The 26,009-nt window shown below is 38.4% G+C and overlaps 1 protein-coding gene and 1 long non-coding RNA gene across 2 annotated transcripts in view; one reads left to right on the forward strand and one right to left on the reverse strand.

The window, feature by feature from the left end:
- LOC118620117 overlaps positions 1-26,009 on the reverse strand; it is a 123,218-nt gene that overhangs the window by 17,780 nt on the left and 79,429 nt on the right. The window lies entirely within an intron of this gene.
- LOC118620116 (60S ribosomal protein L37a-like) lies at positions 12,390-12,705 on the forward strand. Its single transcript, XM_036247157.1, has one exon. It carries the CDS (start codon positions 12,391-12,393, stop codon positions 12,667-12,669), a length of 279 nt encoding a protein of 92 aa, XP_036103050.1. The 5' UTR covers position 12,390; the 3' UTR covers positions 12,670-12,705.

A 26,009-nucleotide genomic window follows, 5' to 3' on the forward strand; every position in this document is an offset into this window, starting at 1 on the left:
ACCCCACACAACCCAGCAGCACACAAGCGGGACCCATGCACCCCAGAAGCACACCAGCTGGACCCACGCACCTCAGCAGCATATCAGCAGGACCCACACACCCTAGTAGTGCACCAGCTGAACCCACACACCCCAGGAAGCAGTAGCACAGATCGGCAGCTGAGACCCATCCATAACAGCATCAGCAGAGGCTGATCAGAAGTGGTGCCCCAGCCAAAGCAGCAGCAAGACTCAGTGAGCTGAGACTTGCACAACAGAAAAATACAAGCACTAGTTGCCAACCCTCCAGGACCCACAGCAGGCAAGAAGTGCCACACAACAAAATAATCTGGGAGGCACAGCAGCCTTATTTGATACACACCAACCTGCATACACCCTCCAACATCCCTTCACCAGGCCTAGAACTACCAGATTATTAAAATGGTGTGACAAATAAACAACACCCAAATGAAAGAAAAAGATAAATCACCAAAAAACAAACTACAAAAAAAAGGGGGGGGGGACAACTACTCAAAAAAATAAAAGAATTCAAAGAAATAATTTTAAGAGTACTCAAACAGAGGAGAGAAAAAAATGGCAGCAGAGTGAATGGAGCTACAAAGACCATCTCCCAGGACCAAACTGAAATTACAACAAAAATAAAGACAAATCATCAGGAAGGAGCAACTGAAAGGCAGCCTGGAGGACCACATAACCAGGGACACCGACTCAATCCTGCTAGGCTTGTGTGGACGCGAGAGGGGGCCAGGAGCCCACGGTCCGCAGCGGCCTAGGCTGGGACCAGGGAACTCGGCTGGGACCAGGGAACACAGCTGAAAGCTGCTGCCACCTCGGCTGCATGCTAAGCCTTCAGCTGGTGCTGCACGGATTCGGCTGGGGCCAGAGGACTCTGCGGGAAGCTGCTGCTGCCTCACCTGCGACAGCAGCTAAGTCCTGTAAACTCAGCTGAGTGCTACACCCTCAGCTGGTGCCACAGACTCGGCCGCCATTAGCTGGGAGCAGCGCCCTCGGGTTAAAATTCCCAGGCGGCTCCATGACTCAGAGTCTGGACAGAGGATAAATTGGCAACAGCCACTCACCTTGGGCTCTGGCAGAGGGAGGGCAGACTGGACTGGAACTGTGTGGGGACACATGGGATTTGGAGGGGGCTCAGAGCTTTTGCTGAGTGCAGCCACACAGGACTGTGGTCATGTTACTCATTACCAGGGCCCTGGGGAGAGGCAGCTGGCCCCTACTTCAGAGATTCAAGCCCACTTGGTGGCCATTGAAATGCTAATTGAGGCCCATTAACAACCAGCATCTGCCTCACCCAAAGGAAATCTTCTTACACTGAGCACCTGAGGGAGTTTTTCAGGCAACTCAGAAATCATGGTTCTTCGGGTGACCTATACTAATAGCCTCCAGGCAAAAAAAAAAAAAAAACCTAGAGGAAAGTTAAGACTTGACAGTGGTGGTTAAAGTGGGTCCTTCCTGCCTCACCCAAACCCAGGAGAGGGAGCCACAAACAGCAGAACACTAAAACCCACAGGTAAAATTAGGCAGACTCCAAAGCCCACTGTGATAGCCAAAAAGGTGAAAAACAGAAACAAAAGACAAATGAAAGAATAAGAGACCTCTACAGAACATGAGATAAATGAGGTGCAGTTAAGTAAGTTAACAGAACTAGAATTCAGAGCCATGATCTAGAGGAAGCTCAACAGCATGTGTAAGGACATGAGCACCATGAGTAAAGACATAGAAATGTTGAAAAACAACCAGTTGGAAATTAAAAATGACATATCAGAAATGAAAAACACATTGGAAGGTCTGAAAAGCAGAGTAGAGGAAGCTGGGGACCAGATCAGTGAATTAGAAGACAGGGTAGAAAAAAATCAACCAATCAGAAAACCAAAAGGGAAAAATGACTAAAAAACAGGAAGACAGCTTAAGAGAACTATGGGACAACTGGAAACGGAATAATATTCGCATCATAGGAGTCCCTGAAGAAGAAGAAAATGAGCAAGGGTTAGAGAATATATTCAAAGAAATAGTGACAGAAAAGTTTGCTAATTTGGAGAAGGAAGAAGGCATTCAAGTTCAAGAAGCACAGAGAGCCCCAAGTAAGAAGAACTCAAACAGGCCCACACCAAGACACATACTCATTAAAATGCCAAAAATCAAAGACAGAGAGAATTCTAAAGGCAGCAAGAGATAAGCAATGGGTTACCTACAAAGGAACCCCCATAAGGCTCTCAGCTGACTACTCAACAGAAACACTACAGGCCAGAAGGGAGTGGTATGAAGTGATCAAGGTCATGAAAAACAAAACTCTGAATCCAAGACTACACTACACAGCAAGGCTATCATTCAAAATGGAAGGTCAAATAAAGAGCTTCCAGACAAAAAAAAAAAAGGCTAAGGGAATACATTAGCATCAAACCAGCACTGCAAGAAATGTTAAAAGGACTGCTTTAATTAGCAGTAGAAATGGGAAGAAAAATAGAAACACACTAAACAAAAATGGCAATAAATAAGTACATATCAATAATCACCTTAAATGTAAATGGATTCAATGCTCCCATAAAAAGACACAGAGTAGCTGATTGGATAAGAAAGCATGACTCATCTATATGTTGTTTACAAGAGACCCAACTCACAACAAAAGACTCACATAAATAGAAAATGAAAGGATGGAAAAAAAAATCTTCCAAGCAAACGGAAAGGAAAAAAAGCTGGGGTAGCAATATTCATATCTGATAAAATAGACTTCAAAATGAAGGCCATAACTAGAGACAAACAAGGCCATTACATAATATTGAAAGGAACTATCCAACAGGAAAATATAACCTCGATAAACATACATGCACCCAATATAGGAGCACCAACATATATTAAAAATCTTCTGGAGGACTTCAAAGGAGAAATCGATAGCAATACAATTATAGCAGGGACTTCAACACCCTGCTGACATCACTGGATAGATTCTCTAGACAAAACATAGCAAGGAAACGGAGACTATAAATGAAGCACTAGACCAAATGGATTGAATAGATATCTACAGAAAATTATACCCCAAAACTACAGAATTCACATTCTTTTCAAGTGCACATGGGACATTCTCAAATTTAGACCACACGTTAGGGCACTAACTAAGTCTCTTCAAGTTCAAGAAGACTGAAATCATATCAAACATCTTCTAAAATCACAATGGCATGAAAATAAAAATCAATTGCAAGAAGAACATACAAAGCAATTTGAACAAATGGAAGCTAAATAGGATGTTATTAAACAATGAATGGGTCACCGAAGAGATCAAGGAAGAAATCAAAAACTTCATGGAAACCAATGAAAATGAAGACACAATACAAAATCTATGGATGCAGCGAAAGCATTTCTGAGAGGGAACTTCATAGCACTACAGGCCTACCTCAAAAAAAAAAACAAGAAAAAACTATAAAAGACTGTCTAACCTCACAATTTAAATAACTAGAGAGCAAACAAACCCCAGAGCAAGTAAAAGAAAGGAAATAGTAAAGATCAGAGCAGAAATAAATGACATAGAGACCAAAAAAACAATTCAAAGAATCAATGAACCAAAGAGCTGGTTTTTCAAAAAGATAAACAAGATTGATGGACCCTTACCTAGACTCACCAAGAAACAAAGAGAGAGAACCCAAATACACAAAATCAGAAATGAAAGAGTAGAAGTAACAACTGACACCACAGAAATACAAAAGATCGTTAACAACTACTAATAACAATTAATTATATGGCAACAAATTTGACAATCTAAGCAAAATGGACAAATTTCTGGAAACACATAGTCTCCCAAAACTGGACCAGAAAGAGATAGAAAACTTGAACAGACCAATATCAACAGAAGAAATTGAAGATGTAATCAAACTCTCCCAGCAAACAAAGCCCAGGCCCTGATGGCTTCATTGGAGAGTTCTACTGAACATTCAAACAAGAACTAAAACCCATTCTCCTGAAACTATTTCAAAAAATTCAAAAAAAGAAAGACTTCCAAACTTGTTTTATGAAGCCAGCATAATTCTAATTCCAAAACCCGAATAAGACACTACAAGGAAAGAAAACTACAGGCCAATATCCCTGATGAACATAGACGCCAAAATCCTAAACAAAAATACTAGCAAATCAGATCTAGAAATACACCAAAAAAATTATCCACCATGACCAAGTGGACTCATCCCAGGGATGCAAGGCTGGTACTATATTTCCAAATCAATAAACGTGACACACGACATAAATAAAATGAAGAATAAAAGCTACATGATCATATCAATAGATGCCAAAAAAGCCTTCGACAAAATCCAGCATCCATTTCTGATAAAAATGCTCAGCAATGTGAGAATAGAAGGATCATATCTAGACATAATAAAGGCCATATATGAAAGACCTATAGCCAACATCATACTCAATGGGCAAAAACTAAAAGCATTTCCCTTAAGAACAGGACCAAGGCAAGGATGCCCACTTTCGCCACTCTTATTTAACATAGTACTGGAAGTCTTAGCCACAGCAATCAGACATGAGGAAAAAATAAAAGGGATCCAAATTGGAAAGAAGGTAGTGAAACTGTCATTATTCACAAATGACATGATACTATATGTAGAAAACCCCAAAAACTCCATCAAAAATTTACTAGACTTAATAAATGAATTTGGTAAAATAGCAGGATACAAAATTAACATCAAGAAATCGATGGCATTCTTATACACCAAGGATGAACTCATAGAAAGAGAATCTAAGAAAACAATCCCATTTACCATTGTGGCAAAAAAATTAAGATACCTAGGAATAAACCTAACCAAAGAAATAAAGGACCTATTCACCAAAAACTACAGGTCATTGAAAAACCAAATAGAGGAAGATATAAAAAAGTGGAAGCCCATACCCTGTTCATGGATTGGGAGAATTAACATCATTAAAATTTCCATATTACCCAAAGCAATCTATAGATTCAATGCAATCCCCATCAAAATAACAATGGCATACTTCACAGAATTAGAACAAGTACTTCAAAAGTTCATAGGGAACCAAAAAATACCTCGAATAGCCACAGCAATCTTCAAAAGGCAGAACAAAGTTGGAGGGACCACACTACCCGATTTCAGGGTATACTACAAAGCTACCGTAATCAAAACAGCTTGGTACTGGCACAAGAACAAGCATATAGACCAGTGGAACAGAATAGAGAACCCAGAAATGGATCCAAGGCAATATACTCAATTGATATTTGACAAAGATGTCCAGAGCACAGAGTGGAGTAAGAATAGCCTCTTTAATAAATGTTGCTGGTAAAATTGGACAGCTACATGCAGAAAAATGAAACTAGACCATCAACTTACACCCTACAAAAGAATAAACTCAAAATAGATAAAAGAGTTAAATGTGACTCATGAATCCATAAAAATTCTAGAAGAAACTGTAGGCAACAAAATTTCAGACATCATAAGCAGCAGAATTTTCACTGATACATCACATAAGGCAATAGAAACAAAGGAGAAAATGAACACATGGGACTACATCAAACTCAAAAGTTTCTGCACAGTGAAAATACAATCATCAAAATGGAAAAGCTACCCACTGTATGGGAAAGCATAATTGCCAATGATATATCGGAAATGGGGTTAATTTCCAATATATATAGAGTGTTCATACAACTCCACAAAAGGAAGACAAAGAACCCAATTAAAAAATGGGCAGAGGAACTAAATAGACACCTCTCCAAACAGGACATACAAATGGCCAAGGGACATATGAAGAAATGCTCATCATCACTAATCATCAGAGAGATGCAAATTAAAACAACAATGAGGTATCACCTCACACCTTTCAGAATGGCCACCATCAACAAATCATCAAACTACAAGTGTTTGCGAGGATGTGGAGAAAAGGGGACTCTAGTACACTGCTGGTGGGAATGCAGACTGGTGCAGCCACTATGGAAAACAATATGGTGTTACCTCAAAAAATTAAAAATTAAACTTTGTTTTGACCCAATAACCCCACTTCTAGGAATATACCCTAAGCAGCCTGAAACAGCAGTCAGAAAGAATATATGTACCCCCATGTTTGTAGCAGCACTATTTACAATAGCTAAGATCTGGAAACAGCCCAAGTGTCCATCAGTAGACGAATGGATATAAAAGCTGTGGTACATATACACAATGGAGTACTATGCAGCTGTAAGAAATAAAGATCTCTTGTCCGTTGAGACTACATGGAGGGACCTGGAGAGTATCATCCTGAGTGAGGCAAGCCAAACAGAGAAGGACAAGCATCACATGATCTCACTTATTTGTGGAATATAATGAACATAACAGTCTGAGGAATGGGGTAGTCCCAGAGACGTGGAAGTGCGGTACACACTGACAATCCCCACAAGAGGGGACGGTGGGGGAGAGATAAACCACAGAACTTATATGCATGTATGAATGAACAGTGGACATGGACAACAAACTGGGGACAGGGCGGGGAGGGAGGGCGATGGGCGAATCACTGGGGGAAAAAGGAGAAACATCTGTAACAAAAATTAATTAATAAAAAAGAAAAAAAAAGAGGGCTCAAACAACTTGGTGAGAACTACAAGCAACTTAATAAGAATTATAAACAGCTCAGTGGGAATTACTTCAACTTTAAATAAGAGGTAGAAGCTATGCATAAAAATCAAAAGGAAATAAAGAATGTCATAGCTGGTATAAAAAATTCTTTAGAAGGATTCGATAGTAGATTACACAGTGGTTCTCAACCTTCTTAATGCCATGACCCTTTAATACACTTCCTTATGTAGTGGTGACCCCCAACAATAAAATTAGTTTTGTTGCTACTTCATAACTGTAATTTTGCTACTGTTATGTGTTAGGCAACCTCTCTGTAAAGGCTGTTTGACTCCCAAAAGGGTTGTAAACTACAGGTTGACAACTGCTGGATTAGAAGAACCTGAGGGTCAAATCAGTGACATAAAAGGCAAGGCAGAAAAAAACCACCAAAATAGAGCAGCCAATTAAAAAAAAAAGTCAGAAGGAGAGTTTAAGGGAGCTATGAAAAAATACAAAACATAACAACATTTACATTATAGGGGTAATGAAAGGAGAAGAATCAGAGAAAGGAATAGAGAACCTGTTTTAAGAAATAATGACAGAAAACTTCTTTAAACTGGTGAAGAAAAAGTCACACAAGTACAGGAAACACAGAGATAAACCCCAAAAGATCCACAGCTAGACACATAATAAAAATGGCAAACATTAAAGACAAAGAAAGAATCTTAGAGGAAGCCAGCGAGAGACAGAAAGTTACCTACAAGGGAGCTCCCATTAGACCATCAGTTGATTTCTCAATAGAAACACTGCAGTCCAGAAGGGAGTGGCATGAAGTTTACAATGTAATGCAAGGAAAGGGTTTGAATCCAAGAATACTCTATCTAGCAAGGCTACCATTCAAACTTGAAGGAGAAAAAAAGAGCTTCACAGATAAAAAACAAAACAAAACAAAAAAAAATCTAATTGACCACCAAACCAGTACTGCAAGAAATACTGAAGGACTGTTGATAGAAGAAGAGAGTGAGAGAGAGATAGAGAAAGAGAGAGAGAGGAACACAGGCATAAAATTTTAATGAAAACTAATAAGTGTCTATCAATAATAAACTTAAATGTAAATAAATGCTCCAGTCAAAACACATAAGGTAGCTAATTAAATAAGAAAACATGACCCATGTATATGCTGTCTACAAGAGACCCAGCTCACAATAAAAGACTCACACAGGATGAAAGTGAAGGGATGGAAAAAAAATTTTCTCGGCAAATGGAAATTTTATAAAAGCTGGTGTAACAATACTCATATCTGAAGATAATCTTCAAAATGAGGATCATCATAAGAGACAAAGAAGGTCACTAAATACTATTTAAAGGAACAATCCAACAAGAGGATACAACCCTCGTAAACATATACATACGAAATATGGAAGAACAAAAATATATTTAAAAAGTTTTGGAGGAATTCAAGAAAGATATCAATAGCAATACGATTATACTGGGTGACTTTAACAACCCACTGAAACCACAGGATAGATATGCTAAACAAAAAAATAACAAGGTCATAGAGTCCTTAAGTGACAAATTAGATCAATTGGACTTAATTGATATTTACAGAACATTTTACCCCAAAGCTGCAGAATATACATTCTTCTCACCTGTACATAAAATATTCTCAAAGATAAACCACATGTTAGGACACACAGTAGATCTCTACAAATTCAAGAAGACTGATGTTATATCAAGCATTTTCTCAGATCAAAATACCATGAAACTAGAACTCAATTACAATAAAACATTTAAACACTTAGAGACTAAATCGCATGTTATTAAACAACAAATGGGTTACAAAGGAGGTTAAGGAAGAAATGAAAAACTTCCTGAGAACCAATGAAAATGAACACACAATAACACAAAATCTATGAGACACAGCAAAAGCAGTCCTGAGAGTGAAGTTTGTAACACTACAGGCCTACCTCCAGAAAAGAAAAAAAATTCTTAACAGACTCTCTAATCCTACAACTTATGAAAGTTTTAAAAAACCACAAACCAGAGCAAGTAGAAGGAAAGAAATAGTAAAGATTAGAGCAAAAATAAACAACATAGAGAATAAAAAAATATATAAATAAATAAATAAATAAATAAATAAATAAATAATAAATAAAACAATTTAAAAGATCAATGAAACGAAGAGTTGGTTCTTTAAAAAGATGAACAAGATCGATGGAACTTTAGTCAGACTCACAAAGAAACAAAAAGAGAAGACCCAAATAAACAAAATCAGAAATGAAAGAGTTGAAGTAACAACTGACATCATAGAAATATAAAGGACCATTGAAACATACTATGAACAATTATATGTCAACCAATTGGACAATCTAGACAAATTGGACAAATTTCTAAAAATACACATCTCCCAAAACTGAGCTGGAAAGAGATAGAAAACTTAAACAGACCAATAGCAACAAGAGAAATTGAAGATGTAATCCAAAAACTCCCAGCAAACAAAAGCCCAGGTGGCTTTATGGGGGAGTTTTCAAAACATTCAAAGATCTAATACTCATTCTCTTCAAACTATCGCAAAGAGTCCAAGAAGATGGAAAACTTCCAAATGCATTTTATGATGCCAGCACAATCATAATTTCAAAACCAGATAAAGATACTACAAAGAAAGAAAACTACAGGCCAATATCCCTAATGAACATAGATGCCAAAATCCTGAACAAAATACCAGCAAATCAATCCAAAAATACATCCAAAAAATTATTCATCATGACCAAGTGGGTTTAATTCCAGGCATGCAAGGATGCTACAATATTTGCAAATAAATAAATGTAATAAACTACATAAAGAAGACAAAAGATAAAAACCATATGATCATATCAATAAATGCTGAAAAAGCATAAGATAAAATCCAGCAACGATTTCTGATAAAAACACTCAGCAATGTGGGAATAGAGGAATAATATCCAATAAAGGCCGTATATGAAAAACCTACAGCTATCATTATACTCAATGGGGAAAAACTAAAAGCATTTCCCTTAAGAACAGGAAAATGAAAACGATGCCCACTTTCGCCACTCTTATTTAACATATTACTGGAAGTCTTAGCCACAGCAATCAGACAGGAAGAAAAACTAAAAGGGATCCAAATCGAAAAGGAGAAAGTGAAACTGTCATTATTCGCAGATGGCATAATATTGTACATAGGAAAATCCTAAAGACTTTGCCAAAAATTTACTAGACTTAACAAATGAATTTTGCAAAGTAGCAGGATACAATATTAACATCCAGAAATCAATGGCATTCTTATACACCAATGAGGAAACCACAGAAAAAGAATCTAAAAAATAATCCCATTTACCACTGCATCAAAAAAATTAAGATACCTAGGAATAAACTTCATTGAAAAAAAGAAATAGAGGAAGATATAAAAACGTGGAAGCATATATCTTCTTCATGGATCAGAAGAATTAATATCATTAAAATGTCCATACAACCCAAAGCAATCTATAGATTCAATGCAATCCCCATCAAAATACCACTGACATATTTCACAGAACTAGAACAAACACTCCAAAAGTTTACAGGAAACCAAAAAAAAATAAATAAATACCCAAATAGCCACAGCAGTCTTGAAAACAAAGAACAAAGTAGAAGGGATCACATTACCAGATTTAAGGTTATACTACAAAGCCACTGTAATCCAAACAGCCTGGTACTGACACAAGAACAGGCAGATAGATCAATGGAATAGAGTAAACAACCCAGAAATTAATCCAAGACAATATGCTCAATTAATATTTGACTAGGGTGGCAAGAGCATACAGAGGAGTGCAAAGCACACAGTCTCTTCGATAAATGGTGTTGGGAAAATTGGACAGCTACTTGCAAAAAAAATGAAGCTAGACCACCAACTTACAACATGCATGAGAATAAACTCAAAATGGATGGAAGACTTAAATGTAACACATGAATCCATAAAATTTCTAGAAGAAAATGCAGACAACAAAATTTTGGACATCATACGCAGCAGAATTTTCACTGATACAACACCAAAGGCAACAGAAACAAAGGAGAAAATGAACACATGGGACTACATCAAAATATAAAGCTTCTGCACAGCATAAAAAATAAAAATAAAAAAACATCAAAACTGAAAGGGATCCTACTATATGGGAGACCATAATCGCCAATGATGCATCAGATAAAGGATTAATTTCCAAAATATATGAAGTGCTCACACAACTCAACAGAAGAAAGAAAAAACCCAATTAAAAAATGGGCAGAGGAACTAAATAGATACCTCTCCAAACAGGACATACAAATGGCTAAGAGACATATGAAAAAAATGCTCAACATCACAAATCATCAGAGATGCAAATTAAAACTACTATGAGATATCATCTCACACCGTCAGAATGGCCGCCATCATCAAACAAGTGTTGGCAAGAGTGTGAAGAAAAGGGGACTCTAGTATACTGTTGGGGGAAATGCAGACTGGTGCAGCCACTATGGAAAACACTGGTGTTACTTCAAAACGTTAAAAATTGAACTACCATTTAACCCAGTAATCTCACTTCTAGTAATATACCCTAGAAAACCTGAACCACCAATCAGAAAGAATATATGTACCCCTATGTTTATAGCAGCAGTATTTACAACAGCTAAGACCTGGAAACAACTCAAATGTTCATCAGTAGACTAATGGATAAAAAGCTGTGATACATGTACACAATGGAATACAATGCAGTTGTAAGAAAGAAAGAATTTTTATCCTTTGAGATGGCATGGAAAGACCTGGAGAGTATTATGCTAAGCGAAACAAGCCAAGCAGAGAGAGACAAATATGACACGATCTCACTTATTTGTGGAATATAATTAACTAAACAAACTGATGAACAAAATAGACCTAGAAACATAGAAGTAGGATATAGACTGACAAACCTCAGAAGATTGGGGCAGGGGCATGGAGAGGGAAAGAGATAAACCACAGAACTTGTATGTATGGATGCATAACCAATGGACATAAACAACAAAGCTGAGGATGGGGTAGGGGGGCGATGGGGAGGAGGGTGTCAATTGGTGAAAAAGAAGAAACATCTGTCACAAAATAAATGAACAAAAATGATTTTTAAGAAGTAAAAATATAAAAAGATTTGCAAATATAAAAAAAAATTAAGAATTTGTTTATTTTGAGCTACTTAATCTCTCTTTCAAAACTGTTCTCCAGTGAAATGACTCACTTGATTTTTCTTACTTGGACAAGGAGTAGACATATTTCTGAATGTAGCATCTCCATTTAACTGCATTCATTCCCTAGGTAGCTTATAAAGATCAGCCCAGAGAGTTCAACTTGAATTGATTTTTTCTATCTGTTTTCACATCAATGGCAGAGCTTCACACAGTCAGATATAATTGTCTGATTGAGAAAAATTTAGGAATTTGGACTCCTTAAACAAGGATCATAGTATAGAGTATTTCTGGTTCAGTTGTGAATGGAAATATGGGCATTGTATGACCCAGAAAGTGGAATTTTAAGGCTGGCTTGCAATGGTTGAAACAAAACCTAAACATTGCTTAAAGACTAGAAAGCCTTGAAACCAGGGAAATTGCAGTGGTTTGGGGTTTTTACCATTAGAATTGTCAAATATCTGGATACAAGTTCTATCTAGAAATAATAAAATTTAATTATTAATTTAATAAAGATTTCATGAGCACCTAACATAAACATAAAAGTGATCAAAACAGATCACCTCCCTGCTTATAATATAATAAGAGGAAGCAGAGGACAACTAACTGGTTAACAAGTAATTAAGAAATGCTCTTGGGTTCGAACCTAGTTAGTGGTGACATGGCTAAATGCACCAATAAGGTTGGAATCGTCGGTAAATATGGAACCCGTTATGGCGCCTCCCTCAGGAAAATGGTGAAGAAAATCGAGATCAGCCAGCATGCCAAGTACACTTGCTCCTTCTGTGGCAAAACCAAGATGAAAAGACTAGCAGTGGGGATCTGGCACTGCGGTTCCTGCATGAAGACAGTCGCGGGCGGCGCCTGGACCTACAACACCACTTCTGCCATCACTGTCAAGTCTGCCATCAGAAGACTGAAGGAATTGAAAGACCAGTAGAAGCTCCACAGTTTGAAACCTTGCCAGCCTATAATAAATGGGTTAATAAATGGGTTAATTTATATAGCAAAAAAAAAAAAAAAGACTTCCGGTCAAGAGGGCGGTGTCTGTAAACACGGAATCACGTCCTCCCACAACCACATCAAAGTTACAACTAAACTACAGATCAACCATCATTCAAAACCACCTGAAATCAAGCTGAATGGAAGTCCTACAACTACGAAATTAAAGCAGCAGCCACATCCAGACTGGTAGGAGGGGCGGAGGCGCAAGGGGTGGCAGTGGCGGTTGCGCGACGGCTGGTCCCACACCCAAGTGTGGCGGATAAAAGTCAGGAGGCTCCCGCATCTGGGAAGGTCCTTCCGGAGGACTGAGGGGTCCCCGTCCCACATCAGGTGCCCCGCTCAGGGTTCCAGTGCCAGGAAGAGAAGTCCCCATTACTTCTGGCTGGAAAAACCAGCGGGAACTGAGGCTCAGAGGAAGCTGACGCAGCTGGAGCCCCAGGCAGCTCCCTAAAGGGCCCCCACACGGACTTATCGGACTCTCTCCCTCTAAGCTTGGAGGGGAGGCAGCTCCATGGGCGCCAGAGACACACAGGGAAGAACTGAGCTGTTTGGCACTGGAGCGAGGACTGAAGAGGGGGCTTTCTCTGGGACAAATGTGCTGTAAGAGGCCTTTGGTCCTTTGGTGAGCCCTTCCCTGGGGCAGCAGACAGTTTCCATATCTGGGACTCCAGCAACATGGCTCACTCTGGTAGCCCCACCCTGTTGACTCCCTGAGGCCCCACCCCGCCTAACTTTCAGGCTCACCCAAGCTGTTGCCACTTGCTTAACCATAGGATTGGCCGGTCTTGGATCCTGCTTCAGGTTTTTCCTAAATTCTTTCAAATGAGCAGCATCTGATCTCAGCAAGCCCCATACCTCTCCTTAAGTAATACACTGAAACAAACACAGGGAGGCAGCCAAAATGAGGAGACAAAGAAACAGGTCCCAAATGAAAGAACAGAACAAAACCCCAAGAAAAGAACTAAGCGAAATGGAGATAAGCAACCTAACAGATACTGAGTTCAAAATACTGCTTATAAGGATGCTCAATGAACTTAGTGAGAACCTCAGTGAACTCAGGGAGGGTCTCAAGAGCATAAAAAGGACCAGTTAGAAATCATGGATACACAGTTAGAATTGAAGGAGGCATTAACTGAAATAAAGAATAATTTACACAGCTTCAATAATAGAGTATGTAAATCCAAGGAGCAAACCATCGATTTGGAATATAAGTAAGCAAAAAATCCCCAATCAGAACAGCAAAAAGAAAAAGGAATCCAAAAAAATAAGCATAGTGTAAGGAGCCTCTGGGACAACTTCAAGCGTGCCAACATTCGCATATTGGGGGTGCCAGAAGGAGAAGAGAGAGAACAAGAAATCGAAAACCTGTTTGAAACAATAATGGCAGAAAACTTTCCTAACTTGGTGAAGGAAACAGACATACAAGTCCAGGAAGCACAGAGAGTCCCAAACAAGATGAACCCCAAGAGGCCCACACCAAGACACATCATCATCAAAATGCAAAAGGTTCAAGACAAAGAGAGAATCTTAAAAGCAGCAAGAGAAAGGCAGCTAGTTACCTACAAGGGAGTTCCCATTACGCTGTCAGCTGATTTCTCAAAGGAAACTTTGCAGGCCAGAAGGGAGTGGCAAGAAATATTCAGAGTGATGAAAAGCAAGAACCTACAACCAAAATAACTCTATCCTGCAAAGCTGTCATTTAGAATCGATGGACATATAAAAACTTTCCCAGACAAGAAAAAGTTAAAGGAGTTCATCACTACCAAACCATTATTATATGAAATGATGAAGGGTCTTTTTGAAGAAAAAGATAAAATGTATGAACAAATAAAATGGCAATGAATACATATCTATCAACAATGGAATCTACAAACAAAATGAACAGGTAGAGCAGAAACATTCTCATTGATACAGAGAACATTTTGTTGGTTGCCAGTTGGGAGGAGGGTTGGGGGAATGGGTGAAAAAGGTGAAGGGACTAATAAGCACAAATTCATTGCTAGACTGACAAACCTCAAAGGGAAAGGGGTTGGCGGTGTGGGAAGAAATAAACCAAAGAACTTATATGCATAACCAATGGACACAGACAATAATGTGAGAAAAGGTGGGAGGGGGGAGGGAGGGGGGAGGGAGGGGGGAGGAGGGGTCAATGGGCAAAAAATGTGGAACATCTGTAATACATTTTACATCCAACAATAAAGATTTAAAAATAAATAAATAAATAAACAAACAAATAAATAAATAAATAAATAAATAAATAAATAAATAAATTTATACACACACACACACACACACACACACACACACAAAGAAATGAACAAGGTAAACCATATACCAAGATTCAGCATCTGGGACATACTACCAGCCCCAAATTGCCTAAAGCAAGCACACACTACATTGCCTATCTTATCTATGAGCCATAGTTTCAAGAGCTGTAATACGTTTCTAATTGGTATACATTATTATTTCCACAGTGTTTCCCCTTCCTTCCAATTACATATTTTAAAGAAGTGGTGTAATTTACTAAATGATATTGAGGATTCAGAAAATTAGTGGATGCTGAAGTACCAAGTTTGAAATAGCAGCCCTGGAGGTCGAGAGGCAGGATATCTAATTATGTTTTCTTGAAAAACAGCTTTAATGATGTATAACTAATATATAACACAATATATATTTCAAGTACAAAATTTGATAAGTTTTGACATATGTATATACCCATGTATACATTACCATATCAATGCAAAGAACGTATCTGTCACCTCTAAAAATTTCCTTGTGTCCCTTAGTTATACCGCCATACCACACCTCTCCAACTCCTATTCCTATGCTACCACTGGTTTGTTTTCTGCCACTATAGATTGTTTTGTATTTTCTATACTATTATATAAATTAAACACAGGTAATATTCTCTTTTAGGGGTTGGGAGAGGGCTGAGTTCTTTCACTCAGCATAATTATTTATTGTTTACTTTTTAAATTTGAATGATAAATATTTTTAAAATTTTTATTTTATTTTCAATTTTATTTTTGTAACAGATATTTGTCCATTTTTACCCCATTGACACCCTCCTCCCCATCCCCCCACCCCATCCCCAGCTTTGTTATCCATGTCCATACATGCATATCAGTTTTATGGTTTATCTCTTCACTCCCCCCACCACCCCCTCTTCGGAGGGATGTCAGTCTGTGCCCTAGTTCCATGATTCTGGGTCTACCCTATTCCTCAGATTGTTATGTTCATTATATTCCATAAATAAGTGAGATCATGTGGTATTTGTCTTTTTCTTCTTGACATGTTCACTTAGAATAATACTTTCCAGGTCCCAACTCAAAGGATAAGAGATCTTTTTTTATTACAGCTGCATAGTGCTCCACTGTGTATATGTACCACTGCTTTTTTATCCATTTGTCTACTGATGGAACTTGGGCTATATACAGATCTTAGCTATTGTAAATAGTGCTGCTACAAACATGAGGGCACAAATATTCTTTCTGATAAGTGTTTCAGGCTTCTTAGAGTATATTCCTAGGAGTGGACTCACTGGAGAAAATGGAAGTTCAATTTTTAATTTTTTGAGGTAACACCATAGTGTTTTCCATAGTGGCTGCACCCGTCTGCATTCCCACCAGCAGTGTATTAGAGTCCCCTTTTCTCCACACCCTCGCCAACACTTGTAGTTTGATGATTTGTTGATGCCGGCCATTCTGACAGGTGTGAGGTGATACCTCATTGTTGTTTTAATTTGCATCTCTCTGATGATTAGTGATGTTGAGCATTTCTTCATGTGTCTCTGGGCCATTTGTATGTGCTTTTGGAGAGGTGTCTATTCACCTCCTCTGCCCATTTTTGAATTGAGTTCTTTGTCTTCCTTTTGTTGAATTGTATGAGCACTCTCTATATTTTGGCAAATAACCCCTTATTTGATGTATCATTGGCAATGATGCTCTCCCATACAGTGGGTTGCCTTTCCATTTTGATGATTGTTTCTTTTACTGTGCAGAAGGTTTTTAGTTTGAGGCAGTCCCATGTGTTCATTTTTTTCCTTTGTTTCTGTTGCCTTAGGTGATATATCAGTGAAAATTCTGCTGCGTATGATGTCTGAAATTTTGTTGCCTACATTTTCTTCTAGAATTTTTATGGATTCACGGGTCACCTTTAAGACTCATTTATTTTGAGTTTATTTCTGTGTATGGTATAATTTGATGGTCTAGTTCCATTTTTTTGCATGTAGCTGTCTAATTTTTGCCACACCATTTATTATAAAGAGGCTGTTTTTACTCCACTGGATGCTCTTGAACCTTTGTCAAATATTAATTGAGCATATTGTCTTGGGTCTACTTCAGAATTCTCTGTTCTGTTCCATAGGTCAATCTGCCTTTTCTAGTGCCAGTACCACGCTGTTTTGATTACAGTCACTTTGTAGTATAACCTGATATCTGGTAATGTGATCCCACCTACTTTGTCTTTCTTTTTCAAGATTTCTGTGGCTATTTGGGGTCTTTTTTGGATCAATATAAACTTTGAAGTATTTGTTCTACTACTGTGAAATATGTCGTTGGTATTTTGATGGGGATTGCATTGATCTATAGATTGCTTTCAGTAGTGTGGACATTTTAATGATGTTAATTCTTCCAATTCATGAACAAGGTATGTGCTTTCACCTTTTTATATCTTCCTCTATTTCTTTTTCAATGATGTGTAGTTTTCTGCAAATAGGTCCTTTACTTCTTTGGTTAACTTTATTCCTAGGTATCTTAGTTTTTTTTTGCCCCAATGGTAAATTGGATTGTTGTTTCAGTTTCTTTTTCTATTAGTTTTTCATTGGTGTATAAGAATGCCGTCAATTTCTTGATGTTAATTTTGTATCTTGCTACTTTGCCAAATTCATTTATTAAGTCTATTAGATATTTGATGGAGTCTTTAGGGTTTTCTATGTATAATATCATGTTATCTGCAAATAATGACAGTTCTACCTTCCCCTTCCCAATTTGGATCCCTTTTGTTTTTTCTTCATGTTTGATTGCTGTGGCTAAGACTTCCAGTACTATGTTTAATAAGAGTGGCGAAAGTGGGCATCCCTGTCTTTTTTCTGTTCTTAAGGAAAATGCTTTTAGTTTCTGATCATTGAGTACGATGTTAGCTGTAGATCTTTCATATATGGCCTTTATTATGTCAAAATATAATCCCACATTGCTGAGTGTTTTTATCACAAATGGATGCTGGATTTTGTCAAAGGCTTTTTCAGCATCTATTGATATGATCATGTGGCTTTCATTCTTCATTTTGTTAATGTGGTGTATCACACTTATTGACTTGCAAATATTGTACCAGCCTTGCATCCCTGGGATGAATCCCACTTGGTCATGGTGAATAATTATTTTGATGTATTGCTGGATCCAATTTGCTTGTATTTTGTTCAGGATTTTGACATCTATGTTCATCAGAGATATTGGCCTGTAGTTGTCTTTCTTTTAAGAGTCTTTTTCTAGTTTTGGAATTAGAATTATGCTGGCTTCATAAAACAAGTTAGGAAGTGTTCCTTCTTCTTGAATTTTTTGAGGAGAATAGGTGTTAGGTTTTTTTTAAATGTTTGGTAAAACTGCCCCGTGAAGCCATCTCACCTAGGCTTTTGTTTGCTGGGAGAATCTTGATTACCTCGTCAATGTTCTTAGTTGTTATTGGTCTGTTCAAGTTTTCTATCTCTTCGCAGTCCATTTTAGGGAGACTGTGTGTTTCTAGAAATTTGTTTATTTTGTTTAGATTGTCAAATTTATTGCCATATAATTGTTCACAGTAGCTGTTAACAATCTTTTGTATTTCTGTGGTGTCAGTCATCACTTCTCCTCTTTTATTTCTGATTTTGTGTATTTGGGTTCTCTCTCTTTGTTTCTTGGTGAGTCCAGCTAAGGGTCCATCAATCTTGTTTATCTTTTCGAAAAACCAGCTCTTTGTTTCATTGATCCTTTGAATTGTTTTTTTTTTTTTTTTTTGGTCTCCATGTCATTTATTTCTGCTCTGATCTTTACTATTTCTTTCCTTTTACTTGCTCTGGGGTTTTCTTCTGGTTTCCTTTTGAATTCTTTAAGTTGTGATGTTAGACAGTCAATTTAAAAAAGTTTATGTTTCTTGAGATAGGCCTGTAGTTCTGTGAACTTCCCTGTCAGAACTGCTTTTCCTGCATCCCATAGATTTTATGTTGTGTTTTCATTTTCATTGGTTTCCAGAAAATTTTTAATTTTTTCCTTGATCTCCATAGTATCCCATTCATTATTAAATAACATGCTATTTAGCCTCCATGTGTTCAAATGTTTTTGCATGGGTTTTTTTTGCAATTGCTTTCTAGTTTCATGCCATTATCATCTGAGAAGATGCTTGATATGATTTTAATCTTCTTAAACTTGTAGAGATTTTGTTTATGTCCTATCTTGTGGTCTATCTTTGAGAATGTCCCATGTGCACTTGAGAAGAATGTGAATTCTGAAGTTATGGGGTGTAATTCTCTGTAGATATCTATTAAATTCACTGGTCTAGTGCTTATTTTAGAGTCTCTGTTTCCTTGCTAATTTTTTGCCTAGAGAATCTATCCAGTGTTGTCAATGGAGTATTGAAGTCCCCTGCTATGATTGTATTGTTGTCGATTTCTCCTTTGAAGTCTTCCAGAAGATTTTTAATATATTTTGGTGCACCTATATTGGGTGCATATATGTTTATCAAGGTTATATCTTCCTGTGGAATAGATCCTTTCAATATTATGTAGTGGCCTTCTTTGTCTCTAGTTATGGCCTTCATTTTGAAATCTATTTTATCAGATATGAGTATTGCTACACCAGCTCTTTTTTTGCTTTTTGTTTGCTTGGAAGATTTTTTTCCATCCCTTTACTTTCAATCTATGTGAGTCTTTTGTTGTGAGGTGGGTCTCTTGTAAACAACATATATGTGAGTCTGGCTTTCTTTTTTTTTTTTTTAAACCCTCACTCGAAGACATTTTTCCATATTTTGTTCAGATAAAGTAGGAGGGAGAGAGAGAGAGAAGCATCGATGTGAAAGAGACACATCGAGTGGTTGCCACCCACACGACCCAACCAGGGCCAAGGACAAACCGCAACCGAGGTACGTGCCCTTAGCGGGAACCGAACCCGGGACTCTCTGGACCGCAGGCCGACGGTCTAACTGCTGATCCAAACTGGCCAGGGCAAGTCTGCCTTTCTTATCCAGTGAGCTACTCTGTGTCTTTTTATCAGAGCATTCAGTTTATTTACATTTAAGGTGATTATTGATATGTACTTATTTATTCCCAGTTTTGTTTAGTGTGGTTATATTTACTTCCCATTTTTCCTAGTAATTACAGCAGTTCTTTTAACATTTCTTGCAGTGCTGGTTTGGTGCTAATGTATTCCATTAGACTTTTTTTTTGTCTGGGAAGCTCTCTATTTGACCTTCTATTTTGAATGACAGCCTTGCTGGGTGTAGTAGTCTTGGATTCAGATCCTTGTTTTTCATGACCTTGATTACTTCATGCCATTCCCTTCTGGCCTGTAGTGTTTCTTTTGAGAAGGCAGCTGATAGCCTTATAGGGTTTCCTTTGGAGGTAACCTGTTGCTGATCTTGTGCTGCTTTTAGAATTCTCTCTTTGACTTTAATTTTTGGCATTTTAATGACTATGCATCTTGGTGTGGGCCTGTTTGGTTTCTTTTACGTGGGGCACTCTGTGCTTCTCGAACTTGAATGCCTTCTTCCTTCACCAAGTTAGAAAAGTTTTCTGTCACAATTTCTTCTAATATATTCTGTAACCCTTGCTCATTTTCTTCTTCTTCCGGGACTACTATGATGTGAATATTGCTTAACTGTTTCACATTTATCTCATCTTCAGTAGAGGTCTCTTGTTCTTTTATTTGGCTTTTGTTTGTCTGTTTCACAATTTTGACTATCATAGTGGGCTTTGGAGCCTGCCAAATTTTTCCTGTGGGTTTTGGTGTTCTGCTGTTTGTGGCTCCCTCTCCTGAGTTTGGATGAGCCAGGGAAGACCCACGTTAAACGCCACTGTGAAGTCTTACTTTCCTGGTTAGAGTTGCTAGCCCAGGAATGGTACCATTATCCTCTAGCTTTTTGCCTGGAGGCTATCAGTAGATATTACTTGAAGAGTTTTGGGTTGTCAGTTGAATGAAAAACTCCCTCAAGTGCTCAGTGTAAGGGGATTTCACGAGGGTGGGTCAGATGCTGGTTGTCAGTGAGCCTCAATTTGTATTTTAATGGCCCACCTGGGTGAGGTTGAATCTCTGAGTTAGGGGCTGCTGCCTCTTTTCTGAGTCCTGGGAAGAAACAAGGTGGCCATCATCCTACATGGCTGTACCTCAGCAAAAGCTCTGAGCTTCCTCCAAATCCCAAGTGTCCCCACACAGTTCCAGTCCAGTCCGCCCTCCCTCTGCCAGAGCCCAAGGTGAGTGGTTGTGGCTATTTTAGCATCTGTCCTGGCTCTGTGCTGTGGAGCCACTTGGGAGTTTAACCACGAGGGCACTGCTCACAGCTAAGGTCACTGCTCTCTGTGGGCTCCTAGCCACCCTCTCGTGCCTTCGTAATCCTACCAGGATTGAGTCAGTGTCCCTGGTTATATAATCCTCGCAAGCTGCTTTTCTGTTGCTTTTTTTGTCGATCTGTTTGTGTTTTAGTTGTAATTCTAATTTGGTCCTGGGAGACAGTCTGTGTAGCTACCATTCACTCCGCCGCCATTTTGGAATCTCCTCAGCATAATTATTTTGAATTTTAGCCATATTGTTGTGTGTATCAATAGTTCATTACTCTGTTTATTCATTAATATGTCAGTGGATATCAGAGTTGCTCAATTTAGCCTGTTATAAACAAAGTTTCTATGAATATTCGGGTAAAATTTTTTGTAAGGACATATACTTTGATCTCTTTGGGGAAAATACTGGAGAGTAGATTGACTGAATCACATGTTACGTGTATAATTAGCTTTTAAAGACATTGTCAATTTTTTTTCCAAAGTACTTGCACCATTTTTTCATTTCAATCAGCAGTGTATGAGAGTTCTTGTTGTTCCATATCCTAGCTAACATTTGATAAGTCAATCTTTTAATTTTAGACATTTCAGAAGGTGTGTAGTATTATCTCACTGTAGTGTTTATTTGCATTTCCCCTTATGATGTTGAACAGTTCTTGTGTACTTATTTGAAATTCATATATCTTCTTTGGTAACATATCTTTTCAAATCTCTTGCCCATTTTTTATTGGATTGTTTATTTTTATAATATGGAGTCTTGAGAGTTCTTTATATGATCAAGATACAAGTCCTAAGTCACATATATAATTTGCAAATATTTTTCTCTCAGTCTTTGTTTTGTCATCTTATATTCTTAACCAGTTTATGAAAAGCAAAAAGTTGCCCTAAAGGCAAAAATACTTAGTTTGACAATGTCTGATTATTTTTTTTCCTTTAATAAATCATGTTTCTGGTATTGTAGCTAAGAAATCCTTTCTTAATCCAAGATCATAACAACTTTTTCTTTAGGTACTTTAAATATCTTGTTCAATTGTATTGTAGATTATATTGGTACTGATAATAAATCTGTTTTAATTTTTATCTTTTTCCTCTGGGTTCTCTTTAAAAAAATTTTTTTATCTCTGGATTGAAGAAATTTTATTATGGTGTGTGTTGATGCAGTTTTTTATGTTTCCTACACTTGGGATTGATTGAGTTTCTTATATCTATGCATTTATTATTTTCATTAACTTATAAAATTTTTGTCATTTATTTATTCAAGTAGTTTTCCTTCTTTCCCTTCCTCTTAAAAATCAAATTGTATATTGGGTCATTTGAAGTTTTCTTTTCTCTGTGTGTTTCATTTTAGATTGTTTCCATTGCCATATCTTCAAGTTCACTAATCTTTTATTTTGCAGTGTCTATATAATAGTAATCTCATTCAGTAATCATAGATTATATTTTTCATTTTAGTCATTATAGTTTAAATTTCTGTAAGTTTTATTTGGGTCTTATTTATTACTAGCATGTCTCTATTAACACACTCAATCTGTCCTCTAATTTCTTGAACATATTAGTTATAAGTATTTTAATGTCCTTATCAATTGTGTCATCTGTATAATTTCTAGTGCAGTTTCAATTGATTAGTTTTCCCCTCTCATTGTGGATTTTATTTTCATGTTTCTTTTCATGTCCAGTAATTTTTTTTTGCTGGATGCCAAACATTGTGAATTTTACCTAATTGGGTGCTGGATATTTTTATATTTCTATAAATATTCTTGGTCTTGGTTGTGAGAACAAAGTCACTTGGAAATAGTTTGATCCTTTCAGGTATTTTAAGAATTTTTTAAAGCAGGATAAGAGCAACATTTAGTTGAGGGAATATTTTTCCCCAGTACTGACACAAGACTCTCTAAATATTCTTCTGAATGGCATGTAAATTGTGAGGTCTTCCACACTGGCTATTAGGAACAGGCTTAATTTTTTTCTCTGTGTGAACCTGGATATTTTTCCCTCCAATCCTTTTGATTGTTTCTTCCCCTGGCCTCAGGATACAAAATTAATGTCAAGAAATCAGTGGCATTGTTATACACCAACAATAAACTCACAGAAGGAGAAAATAAAAAAAAATCCCATTTACCATCGTGGAAAAAACATTAACATACCTAGGTACAAAATTAATCAAAGAGGTTAAAGACTTCTTCTCATAAAAATAAAGGTCACTGAAAAACTAAATAGAGATATACCAAAGATGGTGCCAGGCAGGACCAGAGGGAGGGTGAGTGTGTGAGAGAGTGAGCAAGTGTGTGAGAAAGTGTGAGTGGACATGAAGTGTGAGTGGGGTTTGGATGATCAAACCCAAGCAGTGCAAAGCCTCGGAGTAGAAAGTTCCTGTGTTGTGGAGGGGAGCAGCCAGCTAGCATGGTAAGCAGCCCTTCAGGGCGCTTCTCCCTGTGCAACAGGGAGGTCCCACCATTTTGGCAGAGCCCAGGCCTTTCCTGGGAGGAGGCAGTGGAAGCAGTGAGGGCCCAGCAACCTGAGCACACCTGGCCCCATTGGACCAATGGACACTCTGTGTCAACACAGACCAGTGCACAGTAGGGGAGCTCCCAAGGTGGTGGTTGTGGAAGCCACAGACAGCCCAAAGCCCAACACCATTCCCCATAGTAGCAGCCCAATCAGAGTAGAGATAAACCCTCAGTAACAGAGGCTGGGTAACAGACATCCACCCCCAGGCAAAAAAAGTACAGACAAGCAGCTGAGACCCATTCACAAAAACTACAGCAAAAGCTGAGCAGGAGTTGAGCCCCATGGGGCAGCAGCAATCCCCAGTGGCCGGCAGCAAGACCTGGGGCTACACAGAGGCCTGTGCTATCCAGTAGCCCACAGGAGCAGTGGGAATCCAGAGCCTGAGAGAAACTGGTACAATCCAGCTGCTCGCCCTCCAGAACTGCAGGGTGGTGGGGCACCAGAGAGGCTTGGTGGATCCAGCAGGGACTGTGTGATCCAATTACTTACAGGACCTGCAGAGGGCTGAAGCACGAGAGAGGCCTATGCAACCCAGCAGGGACTGTGCAATCTAGTTACCCAGGGGGCCTGTGGGGTGACAAAGCACCAGAGAGAACTATGCAACCCAAAAGCCCATAACATAGGCACAGATCCAGGTCCCCAAAGGACTGTGCGATTCAATTAGCCATGGGACGGGCAGGGGGTGGGGACACCAGAAAGGCCTCTGCACCACAGCTGCACACAAGGTAAGCACAGAGGATGTGAAAAGGGAGGGAGAGTGAATAGAAGCTACACAAACGATCTCCTATGACCAAACAGAAATTACAACTAAAATAAAGATAACTCCTCAAAAAAAGCAACATAAAAACAGCAGGACAGGACCATATAACCAGGGACACTGGTAGATCTGCACAGGTCCTAGATGGTGACTGGCTGGGGGCCCAGGAAGTGCAGCAGTCTTAACTGTGAGCAGTTCCCTTGAGGAATAAAGACCAAGCATGCTCTACAGTGCTGAGAGCCAGAATATAACCCTAAAATTGCCACAACACTCACCAGGGGACTGCAGGAGAGGGAGGGCAGTCTGGGCTGGAACTCTGTGGAAACACTGGGGATTTGGAGAACACTCGGAGTTTTTGCTGAGTTGCGGCCACAAAGAATGGTGGTCAGTGTGCTCCTTCCCAAGGCTCTGGGGAAAAGCAGCAGCCGCCCCCTCAAAGATTCAACCTTTCTCAGGTGAGGCAAAGAAATGCAAATTGAGGCTCATTAATAATGAGCATCTATCCCACCCTCTGGAAATCTTATGCAGAACACCAGGGCAACATTCCAAGGCACTGAGTAACTGAGACTACTAGCCTCCAAAAAAGAGCTAGAGGATACCTGAACTTTTCCTGGGATTGAAAATTTACCCAGGAAAGTAAGACTTCACAGTGGTGTTTAATGTGGGTCTGCCCAGGCACATCCAAACCCAGTATAGGGAGGCACAAACAGCTGGACACCATCACCCACAGGAAAATTTGGCAGGCTCCAAAACTCACTGTGATAGCCAAAGTGGTGAAACAAAGAAACATATCCCAAATGAAAGAACAAGAGAACTGTATTGAAGATGAAACCAACAAAATGCAGCTAAGTAAATTATCAGAGGTTGAGTACAGAGCCATGATCTTGACAAAGCTCATCAGCATGAGTAAAGACATCAGCACCATGAGTAAAGATATACAAACATCGAAAACCAACCACGTGAAAATGAAGAATAACATAGCAGAAATTAAGAACACATAGGAAGGACTAACCAGTAGAGTAGAAGAAGCTGAGGACCACATCAGTAAATTAGAAGACAGTGTAGAAAAAAATCAATCAATTCAAAAACCAAAAGATAAAAACAATTAAAAAACAGGAAGACAACTTAAGAGAACTGTGGGACAACTGGGAATGTAATAACATTCGCATCATAGGAGTCACTGAAGAGGAAGTAAATGGACAAGGTTTAGAGAATATATTTGAAGAAACAGTGACAGAAAACTTCCCTAACTTGGTGAAGGAAGAAGGCATTCAAGTTCAAGAAGCACAGAGAGCCCCAAGTAAGAAGAACCCAAACAGGCCCACACCAAGACATATAGTAATTCAAATGCCAAAAATTAAAGACAAAGAGAGAATCCTAAAGGCAGCAAGAGATATCAACAGGTTACCTACAAAGAAAACCCCATAAGGCTCTCAGCTGACTTCTCAACAGAAACACTACTTTATGCCAGAAGGGAGTGGCATGAGATAAT

Source organism: Molossus molossus, unplaced genomic scaffold (assembly GCF_014108415.1).
Source record: "Molossus molossus isolate mMolMol1 unplaced genomic scaffold, mMolMol1.p scaffold_m16_p_7, whole genome shotgun sequence".
NCBI lineage: Eukaryota > Metazoa > Chordata > Mammalia > Chiroptera > Molossidae > Molossus > Molossus molossus.